This window comes from Staurois parvus, unplaced genomic scaffold (assembly GCF_062004578.1).
Source record: "Staurois parvus isolate SC_StPar_1 unplaced genomic scaffold, SC_StPar_1.0 ptg000530l, whole genome shotgun sequence".
In the NCBI taxonomy this organism is placed as follows: domain Eukaryota; kingdom Metazoa; phylum Chordata; class Amphibia; order Anura; family Ranidae; genus Staurois; species Staurois parvus.
Window position 1 is genome coordinate 2,035,443 of NW_028318326.1, and position 16,073 is coordinate 2,051,515.

Below are 16,073 nucleotides of genomic sequence, written 5' to 3' on the forward strand. Positions count from 1 at the left end.
TAACAGCTTCTAGGAGCTTATAAAAACATTAGTGTGCATGGTGTAAACTAAAAAAAAAAAAACCATACCATATATTTCTGCTATATGTGCACCATTTCTCCATGCATTATTCCTTTAAAGTACAGAAAAACGCCTGTTTGTCAGCAATGCACTCAGCTCCTAAGTCCTTTATACTCCCTGACATAACAGAAAGTGTGTACAGGCAGCTCTGAATGATCAACAGGTATTTTTTTTGCACTTGTTGAACAGATACTAACATGCTTTCATTGGGATATTTGCCAGACCAAAAGGTAACAGATAAAATAAGTTAATTGATAGGTGTTATATATACGGTGCATTCATAAAGTATTCAGACCCCCTTCACTTTTTTCAATTTTGTTATGTTGCAACCTGATACCACAGTTGTTTAAATTCATTTTTTTCCTCATTAACCTACACTCAGTACCCCATATTTACAATTCGAAAACAGAATTTTAGAAATGTCTGAAGTTATTAAAAAGAAAAAACTGGATTGGTTGATTGGCAATTGGCACTGCCATGGCTCGGCAAAACAATGGGTTGCTATGGAACTAGAGGATTCACAGGGCACGGTCCTGAGTAGGCCATGGATTGCATCCTCAATACTAAAAGGACCTCTGCCTACACCCCTCCTTGAGTAGTACTCTCCTGGTCTCCCTGGAAGCTTTTCATACCACTTTGGTCTCCCCACTTCCCTTGCTTATGATCCCCATTCTAGGGAACCTGGATTTCCCTAAGGGGGTGCATAACAAGCATTTCCAATGCCTGGAAAGAAGTGGACACATGCATTTGACTGATGTTTTTCCAGACGGATTGTACCCAGATTGTTGCAGGACTTACAGTTGAAAGACTCCCTTCTTGATTTTTGGGGTGGCCTCCAACTCCTCCACTTTTTACGCCAAATGTCTCGTTCCCCTGGTATCCATCGCTCTCTTACCGAGCTTGAGACCTTATGCCACAAGAAGGAACACCAGATGTTTCCTCAGGTCCCCAGTTCATGATGGAGGTGTGGTTCAATTGATGGTTCTATGATCCATATCTTCTAGTGATGCCTAAAAATAGAGCTGTTCTGGCAGGAAGTAACTGCTATTATCAAACCGCTTTCTGCTGTCGATCTACACCCTTCGGAACAGCCTATTCGGAAATCTAAAGCATGCCTTACCATCCAGCTCCTAAATGCTGGAAAGGTCGGTATCCCGCTATGCTGGAAAGATCCCAACCCTCCCACAAAGTCTTGGAAACCCTGGCAATATTTTGTCTACATGAAGGTTTATCTCAACGAGTTTGTGCATTCTGCATGATTTACTCGTTAGCTGTATCCTCCCAGGGAGAGGGAGGCCCTTTTCTTTTCTGGTGACTACACCTCCCCCCCACCCCACCCTATTCCACTACCCTTTTTGCTGCCCTTTACTTTTTTCCCCCTTCCACTCCCCACCCCTCCTTTTGTTCTATGTTTTCCCTTCTGCTTTCCCCTCTTGATCCCCTTTCCACGTCCCACCTTCCACTTTTCAACTTCATTACTTATCCTCTGTTCTATCTTTTACTACTTATGACTAACCCGGCAACACCTGGCCACGCTACTTGGACCACCCTGTTTTGTATACTGCCACTTAGGATTGGTGTCTGCTACTTTCTGACATAATCTCTACTGGGGTTTTTTTCTGTGTAGCACTCTTGGGTTTTGTTATCCCTTATGCTCTTGGCTGTCTAATGATTCAAATGTAACAAAACTGAAATATCACATGTACTTAAGAACTCAGTTGGTTTTCATGCAGAAAATGTCAGCAAGTAAACAGACTATCTTGGGATGGTCAGCACACAGCAAGATCCTTGACAACCAACTAGACTTTTCATCAAAACAATGACAAGTAGAAGTGAACCAGCCCCCCAGCACTGAGAGAAATAGACCTCTCCTAGACAGCTGTATTCACACTAAGGCAAACACCAACTCATTACAGTACTTAAACACAGAGAACTTCTAACATTACTGATCCTCACAGAGTCAGTCCCCAAAAAAACAGACATTCTATCTATAGATCAATGAATGGGTCTCGAATTATTCATACTACCAGCAGTACCGGGAGTCTTGTTCACCCTCATACTTTTTTCAAGAGAGGACCTACAGGATGAGGTTGGCCATATAATCACTTGGCATCGTTTTATTGATGATTTCTTGTTTATTTGGGGCGGTACCTATTTTGAATTACAATCATTTATGTCTAAAATGACTAATAACCAATTTAATTTGAAATTTACTATCAACTGTGATCAAAAAGACATCACGTTCCTTGATGTCACAATATTCTTCAATAATGATGGAAGTATTGGTTCTTCACTATATAGGAAACCCACGGCAGGCAACACTATTCTCCACACCACAAGCTCACATCCTAAGCCATTTATATCGAGCATTCCTTTTAGCCAGTACCTTAGAATTAAACGTAACTGTACAAAATGTCATGGATTTTACTAATGGAGCCAGAGACTTACAGACACGCCTCTTACAACGTGGCACTGTAAGGCCTGTTTGAGGAAAGCCTGTAACCGAGTTAAGAACCTCAACAGGTACCAATTAATTAATCAATCTAATACTCGATCAACTCCTTGGACTACTAGAGTCATTACTTGCTTTACAGGTCAAAAGCATTTAGTGTGTGATATTTTAGGTAAATTTTGGTATCTGCTGCAGGCAGATGACACGGTTTCCTAATATATTGGCCCTTCACCCCAGATTACACTTCGTAGATCCAGATCCTGAAAGGATCAATTGGTACAGAGTCATTATGTTAGAAAAGATTTACCTAAATCCAAATCAAGGGGTACATCGCTCTGTGGAAAATGTAATTATTGTCATTACCTGTTAAAAGCCACTGTTGTAAATCTACCTAATGGACGTGTTTATACACCAAGATGTTCAGTTAATTGTCAAACTATTGGTGTGGTTTACTTAATGTTTTGTGACTGTGGGGCATTTTATGTTGGTAAAACCAAACTGATGTTTTTTCAGCACATCCGCGACCACAGTTCCCTAATAAACAAAAAAGACCGGAAACTCCTATCAGCAGACACGTAGGCCTCTATCAAAACTATGACCTATCAAAAATACAATTTTTTGCTTTAGAGCACATCCCCGTCCTCGAGAGAGGTGGGTAGGTGGATCGTCTTCTTTTGTAGCGTAAAACCAAATGGATTTTTACTCTGCAGGCCACTAAATTTCCAGGTTTAAAACAATTCTACAAGTTTCAAACCTTTTTTATAGCTTTAAAATATCAGTTGGATCGGGTCCTATTAATGGCTATCTATCAATGTTTCTATATGTTCTTTGCCTTTACGTTCAGGTATGCATTTTGCATCACCATTGTCTCCATCATTGAAGGCATTCTTGTTTGGTTTAATTATGTAATTATTTCATGAATATTGTATTTTTTGATATTTAACTGTTCTCAGCCTAAATATTTGACGCATGGATGGTTGGTTCACAATGTGTAGGATGTTCATTGAGTTTTCCATTCACAACTTAGATGGGCCAATTTCTACTATACTGTATCTTGCTATTTGTTCGCTAGATGGCACCTATTTGCATCATTGAGCTTTAGTGTAGTTAGCTAAAACATTAGGTCCAATTATTGCGGCCTATAGTATTTTTTGAGCGGTGGCTATTGGTTTGCTTTGCAGTGTTCTTTGTGTTTGATGCTGATATTTAAAGGAGCTAACCTAATATCGTTATTAGATGGGGAGGTGGTGTTGCGGTGTTGGAGTATGCTGTGGTGAGACCTTAAAAACACTAAACCAAGCTGGTGGCTGGTATTGTATTTTAGGTTTCCCACTATTATTCAAACTAATGCTTTTTGGTGTTTTTGTTTCTTAGCATGTGTCTCTCCTTTGAGGATTAGGCTCTTATGTGGCCCAAACCAGGGTAAACCAACTGCTGCCACCTCCCCCTTTTGGGTGTTTCCAATTACATGATTGAGGTAAATTCAGTATAATCCCTATCAATATTCATATTGGTAGGCTGATTGGTTTTATCAGTTTTTTGCTCACATTTATTACATATATTCTGTTCTAGTGTTCTACTTGGACCGGTATTTCTGGCTCTCTCTTTTCCCTGGTGTAATGCCATTAGTATAGCGGTGATAATTAGCATTCATTGAGCAGTTTGTTTTTTTATACATCTCTACCTTTAAAAAGGTATAATCTTGCCTCAAGCTGCTAAATACATTTGGAATATTTTGGGTGGCAATTGACATTCTTTTCTTGTATATCTTTGCAGTTAGCCTATGGGCTCCTTCACCAACCATTTGAGCTGTCTTTATGTCCAGGCTGATTTAAGGACTCCCTGTTCTTTTAAACTACCTACTAATTGGCTTGCATATAATGTGTATAATTGAGCCAGTTATGCAATTGCTGGTAAGTTACCCTTCAGTGATTTTTGAGACGTGCCTATGATACACACAACATCTAGTTTATATATGTTCTAGTATTGATTCATATATTTTGGATATTCAATATGTTCAATAAAGTATTGGCATACTTTGTAATGAGCATGATTTGTTGTTGTAGGTGCTATATCCTATTCTCCTGAAGAAGCCTTAAATTAGGCAAAACATGTTGAGAAATAATGCACTGGATATGTATTACTGAATATGTATCATCACCAAGTTTGGATACTTAAATGTATATTTTTATATTTGTGACTTTTATGTGATTTAAATAAATGTTGTACTTTTAGTTACAATTTTCTCATTATTGATGGAACCCTTAAAGTCCCGCCCACTTTCTTTTCATTAGTGAGGAATTTATTCTCCTCCTATCTTTTTTGTATCCCCTCCTCCCTTTTCCTGCATTTTGTTGCCATTTGGGATGTGGTGCCCTTGAACTCCCCTCTGAATTCCAGAATTCTTGTCCATCCTCATACTTGTGCACTGTGATACAACTAAAAAGAGTCCTTGTACCAATGGGGACACGTAGCCAGTTCTGAGAACATCACAATTCCCAAAGATATATGCTGCTACGTCAGGGATGTCAAACTGGCAGCCCTCCAGCTGTTGAGAAACTACAAGTCCCATCATGCCTCTGCCTTTGGGAGTCATGCTTGTAACTGTCAATCTTGCAATGCCTCATGGGTCTTGTAGTTTGGCACCAGCTGGAGGGCCGCCAGTTTGACACCCATGTGCTAAGTGAATTAACCATCTGGCATACAGCCAACACAGAAAATAAAGGGTGGGCTGACTTTTTAAAGTGAACAAAGTTGATTTGTTTGAAAAAGAAATTGGAAATCTAGGGTAAAACATACCTTGCCAGAAGACAAAATTCTTTGACTCACAGTGACAGGCTGAAATTGGGGGATGATGGCTAACCTGAAAAAATAAAAATAGTTTTATGGTCAAATGTCTTAAGAACGGATTTTAGATAAAATAATCTCAAAGTATTCCACTTGTGGAATACCTACCAGTCAGCACAGTCATGACCATTCACATACAATGTACATGGTGTCATTATAAATAAAAGCTTTTTCTTCACTTAAACCTTTAAAGTATCAGTCAAACTAAAACCGTTATTTCTGTTCCCAATCAGAAAAATCAACCATTGGCTTCTTATATTTCTCATGGATCTCCCCACTTCACCCAAAAGTTGTGGCCATTACATTACCAATATGTTATGTTACTTTTTAATATATATGCAATATTCTGCAGTGATGAAATTCCAAAGAAATATATGAATTTTGTGGCTGATATGCTCCACAAGCATTTATCTATAGCAGACATTCTGAGTGGACTACCCTTTACAGCAAATCTAGCTTTTCAAATGCAAAGCAAAGTAACCAGCTTGTTTTAATGCCCCCCTTTCCAGCTTCAAAGAGACCGACTCAAAGTTTACACAAGGCTCGCTTTCCTCACCTTCAACATTTGACTGAAGTATTTGGGATATTAACAAAAGGTCAGTTTGTGCTGCTGGGGAGAGGGGAATAAAGCCAACCTGTAAAGCACAGGCCTGCTTTACGTATTCACTCAGAAAATCTAACTACAAAAAACTAGCAGAAACAAGAAAAATTTAAGTTAATATACACTTAAGTTGATAAGATTCTGTACTGACATGATATAGACTGAAAGTAATGTATAAGGCCTGGTTCAATTCTATGCATGTTACGATTGATGCATTTTTCCTTTGCGTTTTGAACACACATTTTTGGTGTATTTTTAATGCATTTTGCATTTTTTTTTTTTACCAATAGGAAAGTTTTGAATGTGACTTTGATTTACATTCTTTACATTTACATACTTTACATTCTCTGGCACTCAAAGTCGCATCAAAGTAATGCAGGAACTTTTCAAAGTCCCTGTACTACTTTAATACGACTGAATGCAAGAAAGTGTAAAGTTGCATCAAAGTTGCACTCAATACTTTCCTACTGGCAAGAAAACGTATCAAAAAACGCAGGTAAATATTCACAATTTTTTTTGTTCCTTTAAAAGCAAATAAAGAAACCACAGCTTACAAATGAAAAATGTATTACAATTGAAAGCGTATCTATATTGAAATTGAATAAAATGTACAGTAAGCTAGAGTCAGATGCAGGAATCCAGGGAAGATGAACTGATTAGGATTTTCAAAGAGCTTATAAAAAGTGCCACCCTGTTAAATGTGTATCTGTTATGAAGTATAGGAAAGTAGGTAGTATTCAAACAGACAACCAGGGGTGCCTGTACTTACCTCAATTTATCTTCCAAAGTGCCTTGACAGTAACAAGAACCTACAGAGTTCCAGCTAAAAGTTAGGCTATCGATTATTAATGCTTTTCCCCACATCCTACCTTACTATTTATTGGCTGATCAGTGGTTTCACTGGCCAATAAAAAGGTAAACAAAGGGGTGGACAAAAACACTGGGTTGATTTACTAAAACTGAAGAGTACAAAATCTGGTACAGCTCTGCATGGAAGCCAATCAGCTTCTAACTTCAGCTTGTTCAATTAAGCTTTGACAAAAAAAAAAAGAACCCTGAAAGCCGATTGGTTTTTATTCTATGCAGAGTTGCACCCAATTTTGCACTCTCCAGTTTTAGTAAAACAACCCCATTGACATCCCAGCTCAAGTCAGCACTTGTAGGTATTGGGGCTTCCAGAGAAGCCTAGAAGATAAGTGGGCACATTCCAACACCTTTGTTGCCCATGTTATACTCCTGCTCATGGTTTATTACATCTTAGTGCAGGTACAATTTTAACAATACTGTCTTTTTTACATGCTTGAAAATACTATTCACCAAGTACTTAAAAAAAAAAAGCATTTTTTTTATTCTGATATGCATTTAAATTAATCAGGAGATATAGAAAGGAAAGATGTATAAAGCATACTTCAGCAGCATATTTAATCAAATACAGCAGTGCACCAGAAAATGACAGTTAATGGAGGATGCTGTTGGGCTGAATAACCCAATGGCTTCCTTTATCTCTTGGGGATTCCAGGGGTGGGATTTCCTGCCAAAGTTCACACCCTTACACGGAACCACCATGAAGTCTCAGAGAGATATGAGAAGCTAGCATACACTTCAACTCAAAAGCATGTACCTAAAGCTAAAATGTCAGTTTTGGGTGAATGAATCCGATGTGAAAAACTCCAACTTGTGTTACAGTTCCATGTCACTAATCAACTTCACCTGTTCAGAAAAAAATCGAAATCCTTTGTCTTCTCTTATACATTCATATGTCTCACCGAGCACAGGGTTGAAAGGCTTGCTCCCAGCTCGGTAATACGTGGCAGCATATCCTGAGACTGCAAATGCAGCAATAAGGGCCTGAAAAACAGAATGGGGATTGTTAAACCATACAGACAGTGGATGTGTCCATAGAGACTTTTTAATGTATCTGGCTTAGAGCAGTGTAAAGAACATTACTGTCTGTTTGGTTGCCATAAGTTATGGTTTACAGATCATCACTGCCCATGGCAACCAATCAAATCTCATCTCTCAGATTTCACAGCAACCAGCGAGGACATCGATATGGGGGAGTGCCATTGCTGCATCCATGTTAAAGGTGCGTGCATGCATGAAGGTTGTCATTCTCACTCTTGCTTCACTAGCTGGTGAGTCACTAACCTGGAACATACCTACAGCCAATTAAATTTTATAAAAGTCTGAACTGGTCTCCAACATGCTTTTTGCAGCTCAGTCAATTACACAAAGCAGTAAACACCCCAGAACATGCACCTTTAAAAATAAAATGGTCAATGGAAACTTCCATATTTCTGTTTTCACAGGTTCCTTTTAAGGACAGTGACATCTACTGTAGGTGGCTCATACGGGTTAAGTGTGCTTCGTGCAATGCGTTTTATATCATAACAAAAATCTGTATATTTCATTTTCCCTGATATCAAAGTATCATGCTGTGACAGACAGCAGTGGTATTATATTGGTACTATAAATTGCAGTGAAGTTTGCTGTATGTGTGCTCGTCCTCACGTTTTACATAGCAAAGAAAAGCATTAAAAGATAAGTTCACTTTTTGAGGCATGTTGCATGATACACCCATATTTAGGGTAACATGCTTCTATGCACCCACTACTCTGTGAAAGCGGATGGTGGTGGTAGTGGTAGGGGGGTCCTCTTCCCGCATCCGCTATCACTTTTTTTTAATTCATTCGTCTTCTAGCATTGTAATGGAAAGCCTGTACAAGCATACCAGCACAAAGCTAGAAGAAGAAAGTGTAGGAACCTGACATTGCACCTATGCTCTGCTGATCGCCGGTGCAATGCTCTGCACATTTTTTTTTGGAAAGGCAAACATATCCTTTAAGTATATGAAAAGTGTTTTTCAGACAGGTAAATAAGAAAATGCAGACATATTTGATATTGTCACAGCAACCACCCACCTTTGCTAGAGGACACATCAGCATCTTAAATAGTACATTAAAACAGTTTTTTCAAAAAAAGATAGTGCTGGGCTTTCCAATTAGAAAGCCCATTGTACTTTTTAACAAAATGTCATGAATGAACCATTTTCATACATACAATTTAAAAACGAATTGCAACTTGTTAGAGCCTTCCTGTCAGTATCATGATCTTACTAAACTGGCCTCAAAACTAAAATACAGGCAACAAGCAAATTTTGAAACAAATATTCAAACCTTACTGGTCAACAGCAATACAAGGGAAGGGAGGATAGACTGGCTCTTACACTTCTAGAAATAAAGGTTTTGTGGTACACAAGAGGACCTTCCCAAAGTTTTGTGCCTGCATTTTAGTTTTGTGGCTGGTTTATTAGGAAAATAGTACTGAAAGGTTTGATTTAAACAAAACCCCGTAGTGTCATAGTTGTGTGCAGTACCCAACAATATGTTTACTGTACCATACGTTCATGAGGATCATCTATCTCAGCGGCCTTATCCAACAGCTCGCTGTACTCCAATTCTTCACAAAGGTGCTGTAAAGTATTAAGAGGCTCATTCAGTTCCACTGGCATGGAGACTTTGGACAGGTCTTTGCCAATATTATTCCTTAGAATATTCCAAAGATTGATATTGCTGGTGTCAGGTGAAGGTGCAGGAAGGCTCATCCGTCGTCCGGTTCTAAAAGCACCACCTAACAGTTCTCCATTGAGAACTGGACAACGTAAAAATAACAGTGAGCATGATGGATATAAAGATATATAGATTGTGTACTCACAAACCCATCCTAATTCTCTAATTCATTTTCCAACATGAGTAATGTTTAGTGTGTTTAAATCGCACATAAGACCACATTTTTTTAAACGTTTGGATAAATTATGAACGGCCAAGACCTATCTTAGACAGATTTCAACTTGTACTAGAGATACAAAAGGAATTAACAGGGAAGCCTCTCTTATGTGAGGGGAAATGCCTTCTTAGAAAGTTGGCACTGGAACAGGTGTTTCTATAGGAAATGTTTCCCTCTTTTCCTGTTCGAGTGTCAACAGTAAAATTTTGCATTTACCCTCACTTTCTGTAATGAAGACGATGGTCACCCAGACAAATAAAGATGGTCAAACTCCCCAATGTGGACACAAACAGTAATAACAAGGGGTTCTTCATTATAAAATAATACCATCATGAATCACATCAGCTCTAGTGCATATACAAACAATGAACGCTGGTGACCACAAAAAGTTATATCAAAATTATTTAATAAAAATGTAGGTGTATTCTGAACCATGGTCAACCATAGCAACCATCAGATGCCATGATATTCTGACCTGTATTAATCTTCAATAGTCATAAATGAAAGACAATAGTGGAAGTTGTGTAGAGTGGCAATGCTGTGGAGGCTCAAAAACACTTTTCTATGTGGACGACTTACACCCTTCATCACAGTCCGTATTCTAAGCCAAGCTTGGGTGTAACCATTGGAAGTCCACCTTTCCTGTTAGAATGTGATGTGATTATTTCAAATACGAAATAGAGCACCAATTTATTGCGCCTGAAATTCTCCACAACCTGTAATCAAATTTATCATTAACACCAAATTTTCTGGTACTTAAAGCGGAGTTCTACTCAAGCTGTACAAAAACTGTAGCTGCTGACTTTTAAAAAGCAGCCACTTACCTGTCCCTCAGTCCTGCGGTGTGTGCCCTGCAGCTCCTTTCATCGGCCATCCTGTACTCCAGGGGGCCAGCATCTTTAGTGTGGGCACCCGGCTGTGACTGCTTGCGGCTTCACTGCCGGGTACCCACTGCTCATGCGTGAGTAGCGCTGCCCTCCATGAATGGTCCTGTAGTCTTCTGGGACCTGTCACGTGTCCCAAAAGACTACAGGGAGGAAGGGAGGGAGGACACCTTCCGCTTCCGATTGTCTAGGTGATCGGACCGGAAGGGTTAGCAGGTTCCTGTCAAATTCAGGTACCCGCTCCCCAAAGGTGCCAATCCTTAATGGGGAGTGGGGGAGCAGTCCTTAACCAGTTGCCGCCTGGCCGCCATCTGGCTATAGGCAGCGCTACTCACGCATGAGCAGTGGGTACCCGGCAGTGAAGCCGCAAGCAGTCACAGCTCGTCCCTCCAGGTGGACGCCATATGGAGTCCTTTCAGGCATGCATAGTGTGCCTGCCGGCAGGGCCGCTCTGCGCCGCGATCTGACACTGGCCGTACCTCGGACACGGTCGATGACAGATCTGTGTACCGACCCCCTTGCCAGTACTATGTGACCTGCTGTGACCAATCACAGCAGGTCACATGACAGTTGTATACAATGGATGGCTTCCTTTCATGCCATCCATTGTATCCAAGTGTGTCTAGCTGTGAATGGTCATAGCGATCACATGCACAGGCTGGGCCAATCACAGCCCAGCTGTGTCATGTGATTAGCCGTGGCCAAATCTCAGCTAAAAAAAAAAAAAAAAAAAAAAAACCCTGAATGAATCGATGTCATTCAGGTAAATGCTTGCTTATAGCAAAGTAATTCTATGCTATAAGCAAATTGTGCAAAAAAAAAAATACTGATTACTTCCCCAAAGTAGTAAAATGTTACTATGGTAACATTATACTACTTTGGTCATATATGAAAAACAAATCTTAAAAAAAAAAAAATAGGAGAAAAAAAAATGACAAAAAAATGACAACTTCAAAAAACTCGCCATGCCTCTTATGAAGTACGTCGGACTGTCTACTTTGCAAAAAGCGGTCATTTGGGGATATCTGTACTGTTCGGACATTCTTGGACCTCAAGAAATTAGATTGGCCGTTAGTACTTCAGGATTGATCAATTTTCAGATATATCCCATAGTTTGTGAACTCTATAACTTTCCTACAAACTAAATAATACGTCCTAATTTGGGTTATTTTCACCAAAGAAATGTAGCAGAATACATCTTGGCCTAAATTTATAAAGAACAATTATTTATTTGCAAACTTTTATAACAGAAACAAAGAAAAACGTGTTTTTTTTCAAAATTTTTGGTCTTTTTTTGTTAATTTAGCAAAAAATAAAAACCCCAGTGGTGATTAAATACCACCAAAAGAAATCTCTAGTTGTGTGAAGAAAATGATAAAATTTTAGTTTGGGTACAGTGTTGTATGACCACGCAACTGTCATTCAAAGTGTGAGAGCGCTGAAACCTGAAAAATGACCTGGGCAGGAAGGGGGTAAAAGTGCCCTGTATGGAAGCGGTTAAAGCGGAACTTCCCCTTTTGGGTGGAACTCCGCTTTAAGAGGGTGCAAAGTGGATCCACAAAAGTCAGATTTCATATATAGTATGTACAGGAGAGTACAGGGTACACCAAAGAGCAGACATCTTTGGAGCCTCAGGCTCAGTTCACACCTATGCAGGTGCAAAAGCACACCTGCATGTAAGGAAGTCCATTAGTTTCAATGGGCTATCCTATATGCAACAATCACGCAAATGTAGTGCAAGCTCCTTTTTCTTTGTTTAGATTGTGCTACCCTCTTTCCAATACATTTTGGCACCAAATATCTCACATTCTTTAGCAAGATGTGTTATAGCTTCATTAAGAATAAATAATACCACAGTGCGCCTGCAAAAAAAGATGCATGTTTTTGTTTGCCACTGGAAACTTTGTGCCTAACTCTTTTCCTATATCTTGTTGCAGTCTTGCAGACCCTGAAACATTCATACGCATAGAAGAACACCTATTTATTTTTATTCCTGCTTGTTCCTACAACTCACTGTCAAACCATGTATCTCTAAATAATGCCATGAAAATCTGAAAACGTACTCTGACGGGATACATTATCCGCAAAGCTGGTGTTATCTTCAGAGATGTTATCACTGACATCGCTGATGTATGACTCGTCATCGGATGCCTGCATGAAAGTAAAAAAATATTCAAGTTAGTGGACTACAATCTAAGCAATGAAAATCTCTCTTTTCACAATTTCTAATGGTGAAACCTGTTTAGTTTTCTAAATATATCCAAAATATAAATTTGTATCAGTTAATGAAGCTGGACAGACTACTTGCGTAGAAAGTAGTTTGTTACCTAAAAAAACACCCAGAATTATTTAAGGCTCTGGAGCACAACCTGTGGCCCAGGGGCCGCATGCAGCCCTCTGCTACTACTGTATTTGTGTGACCCTCAGGGCCCCTGCAGACAGTATTTGTGTTTCCATATTGCCCTGTTATAGTAGTGATTTTTAGCAGCCTCATGTGTAATAAGTCTCCTGAAGCATGTCCCCAGTCTCCAACAACTCACGTGCACAGTCTCTGACATCTCCTGTATTCGGTCCACAGTCTCTGCCCAGTTGTGTGTCTGTCTCTGATAATAATAATTCAATAATTTTATGTGCAGCCTTTTGGTGTCCCCATGTGAAGAAATTTGACCATCACTGATTTAAGGTCTGAACCTGCCCCTGTTTAGAATCACTGGTGGCCACACATAACACACAGGAAGGAATGTTCCTGTAATAATTTGTACTGGATAGTCACATTCAACTGGATCTATTTTGTAATATTGGAGAGGTTTCATTACTCATCAGAGCAGCTTCCCCAGTTCAAATGGGTGTTGAGAACATACCACAGTATTAGGCCCACATGGGTAATTCAGTCACAATAATTAAAAAATGATGGTGTTATATAAACACCAAGGCAGTTGATTGTCTAAGTGGAGGCTAGAGATTAGCTAGAACTTGTGAAATCAAAAGTATCAAATAATCACCATGTTGCTATAAAGTATTAGGACAGGAGGTAATTAAATTACATGGTAAAGGGGGTGAATAACTTTCAAATCCTGGGGACACAGATTTACAAATAAAAAAGAACATTAAAGGTTAGTGACAGATGGTGTTGAAGGCCTCCACTCCTATTTAGGTATTTTTATTTTTTATAGGGTCTCTTTCATTCGAATCAATTGTTCTTTCACTAAAATATGCAACTAATTTTAGGTATAGGAAGACTGCACAGTGCAGACCTACTGAATTTGCCCCCTAAGTTGAGTCATCCATTTGCTGAGCAATTGTTTGATCCCTAAACATACAGGTCTTTGTACACCTCAATAGACTCGACTGCATAAACCAAGTTTGACTCGTAGTTGGGGGTTAGATCTGTTGGATGTAACTTTTGTTTAAGGGCTTGAAACACACTGGGATATAATGTTTGTTAAATCTTTTCCCAATTCTTCTACATAAAAGGTGACTGTAGTACTTTGTTCTGATTGCCCCCCCCCCCCCCCCCCCATTCAATGGTGGGGGAATAAGGGGTTTGGTGTTTTTGCAATTTTAGCAAAACCCAGTCTAGGGATCTCTAGGGATCAAAGTACATCTGAAGTCTTGTATTTTTGTCTTTAGTTTCTATGTTTGCTAACAACTCAGCCTGGTGCTTTAGAGTTCTAATAATGCTCAGCCTTTGGTTCCAGTGGTATCTGGTCTGTGTAGGTTTCTTCAATGGTTAACCACCTGCCCCCCCCCCACCACCACCTTAACATTTAATACACAATCTGTGACTGTGATTGACAGCAGCATGAGCCAATGGCTCTGGGTGCTGTGTGAGCCAATGAGGAAAGCGTCTCGGGACAGCTGAGGCGCCCGTGCACATAGCTGGATCGAGATTGGGACCAAGTTAGTATAAGGGGCTGATGGGGAACTGCACCCAAAAGGTTTTTTACCTTCATGCAACCTTCAGTCTTTAGAACTATTTTAAAATGCTTTTCTGCACTTCTCCATGTATAGGTTAGCTTCAATGGGAGACACTGATGATCTCATTGCAAAGCCATGTTTCTGTCTGTTAAAGTTATACTTGTACATAAAATAGGTGGTAAGGCAAAGTGCTGACAAGTAAACTTGGTCTTGATTGAGTTCTGCAAGGCTTTTGAGGGTCTTATGCAGTTTTCAAATGTTTTCTTGCAGTCTCAAATGTTTCTACAGTAGGTATTCAAGTGAAAGTGGAAGCAACACCATTAAGACACCATTAACTCTGACCTCTAACTTTAATCAACATCAACCTTGCTAAACTCAAAATAAGCTGCAATGGTAATAATTTGGGGCAGTTTTGAGTAAAAATGCAAATATGTTTGGGGCATTTATAGGTTCAGTTTTCCAGTATATAAAATCAACCTTCTGGGGGACTCTTCTGTAGACCATTTTCTCCACATCACTAATAAAAATAAAATCTAGATTATTAAGCAAGTCTGGTAGATAAAGCATAAGACTTACCTCATTCTCAGATGAACTAGCAGACAGGAGCACTTCCTGTGCATCAAAGAATTCAGACGCCGATTCGGACATAGACATCCTGCCCTCATTAGACACCTGTTGGGACAGAGGCAGATTGACATGCATTTGTTCTCCAGGCTGCAATGGAAACAAAAATATGACCTGTCAGAGCTATGAGTATCTAGAAAGGGCTCTGTATTATAGGCCCAGCTACATCAGTATTTCTCAGTTACAAATACCACTACTGACCTTAAAAATATGGAAAATAATATAATGAATTTACAGTACCCTGACTGATTGCAGAAACCCAGGAAAAGTTGCAAATACCAATACAATGCTACAGTTGTTCCTTAGCTCTCATCTGTTACAGTGGACCACTTTAATCTTGGACTATGTCATTTATTTAATCAGAAAAATCACAGTATAAAGCACAGCGTAAAGTTCCTAGGTGCAGTCTATCCTTCCATAGGCACTTGGAGAAGATAGGTTACACTCAATGTCAAACTGAGCTTTATACTGTAATTGTCAGAATCTTGAATGCAGAGAACCCTAGCAGTATAGCGTTTTGTGGATTTTTGTGTAAGGTTGTAAACTCCACAACCACGTACACACACTCTTTCGCTCTTTTTCTTCAATGACCAGTCTAGGGGATGTTTGGAGTTTTATTTTAGAACTGGGGACAGGGTTGGGGAATTTAGTAGGATACTCCAAAATTAGAACTATTCACACTAAGGACATCTAATGGATTTCTTAGTTGAGAACTATTGAAGACCTGGCTGAAAGTAGATAGACTTCTCTTTAGTTTGTAGCAACAAGTAGTTTAAGAGTGAGCAAAGTCCCTCTTTTTGGTGGTAGTAGTAGTTACAAGGCTGAGCTCCTCAGATACAAGCCAGTTACAACAGACTGCGACAGCCCAAAGGTAACATACCTGAGCAAAGTCCTTTGCAGT

The 16,073-nt window shown here is 39.4% G+C and overlaps 1 protein-coding gene across 5 annotated transcripts in view; it reads right to left on the bottom strand.

The window, feature by feature from the left end:
* The window catches only part of OSBPL6 (oxysterol binding protein like 6), a 315,980-nt gene that overhangs the window by 30,450 nt on the left and 269,457 nt on the right, over nt 1-16,073 (bottom strand). For 4 of the 5 annotated variants that reach the window (XM_089690437.1, XM_089690434.1, XM_089690435.1 and 1 more), the window contains 5 exons: nt 15,125-15,220; nt 12,694-12,781; nt 9,358-9,611; nt 7,671-7,808; nt 5,312-5,375 (listed from right to left, as the gene is read on the bottom strand). In XM_089690437.1, the coding sequence (XP_089546563.1) occupies nt 5,312-5,375; nt 7,671-7,808; nt 9,358-9,611; nt 12,694-12,781; nt 15,125-15,220 (640 nt within the window). Of the gene's footprint in view, nt 1-5,311; nt 5,376-7,670; nt 7,809-9,357; nt 9,612-12,693; nt 12,782-15,124; nt 15,263-16,073 lie in introns of all 5 variants that reach the window. The other variant, XM_089690436.1, reaches the window with a different exon arrangement.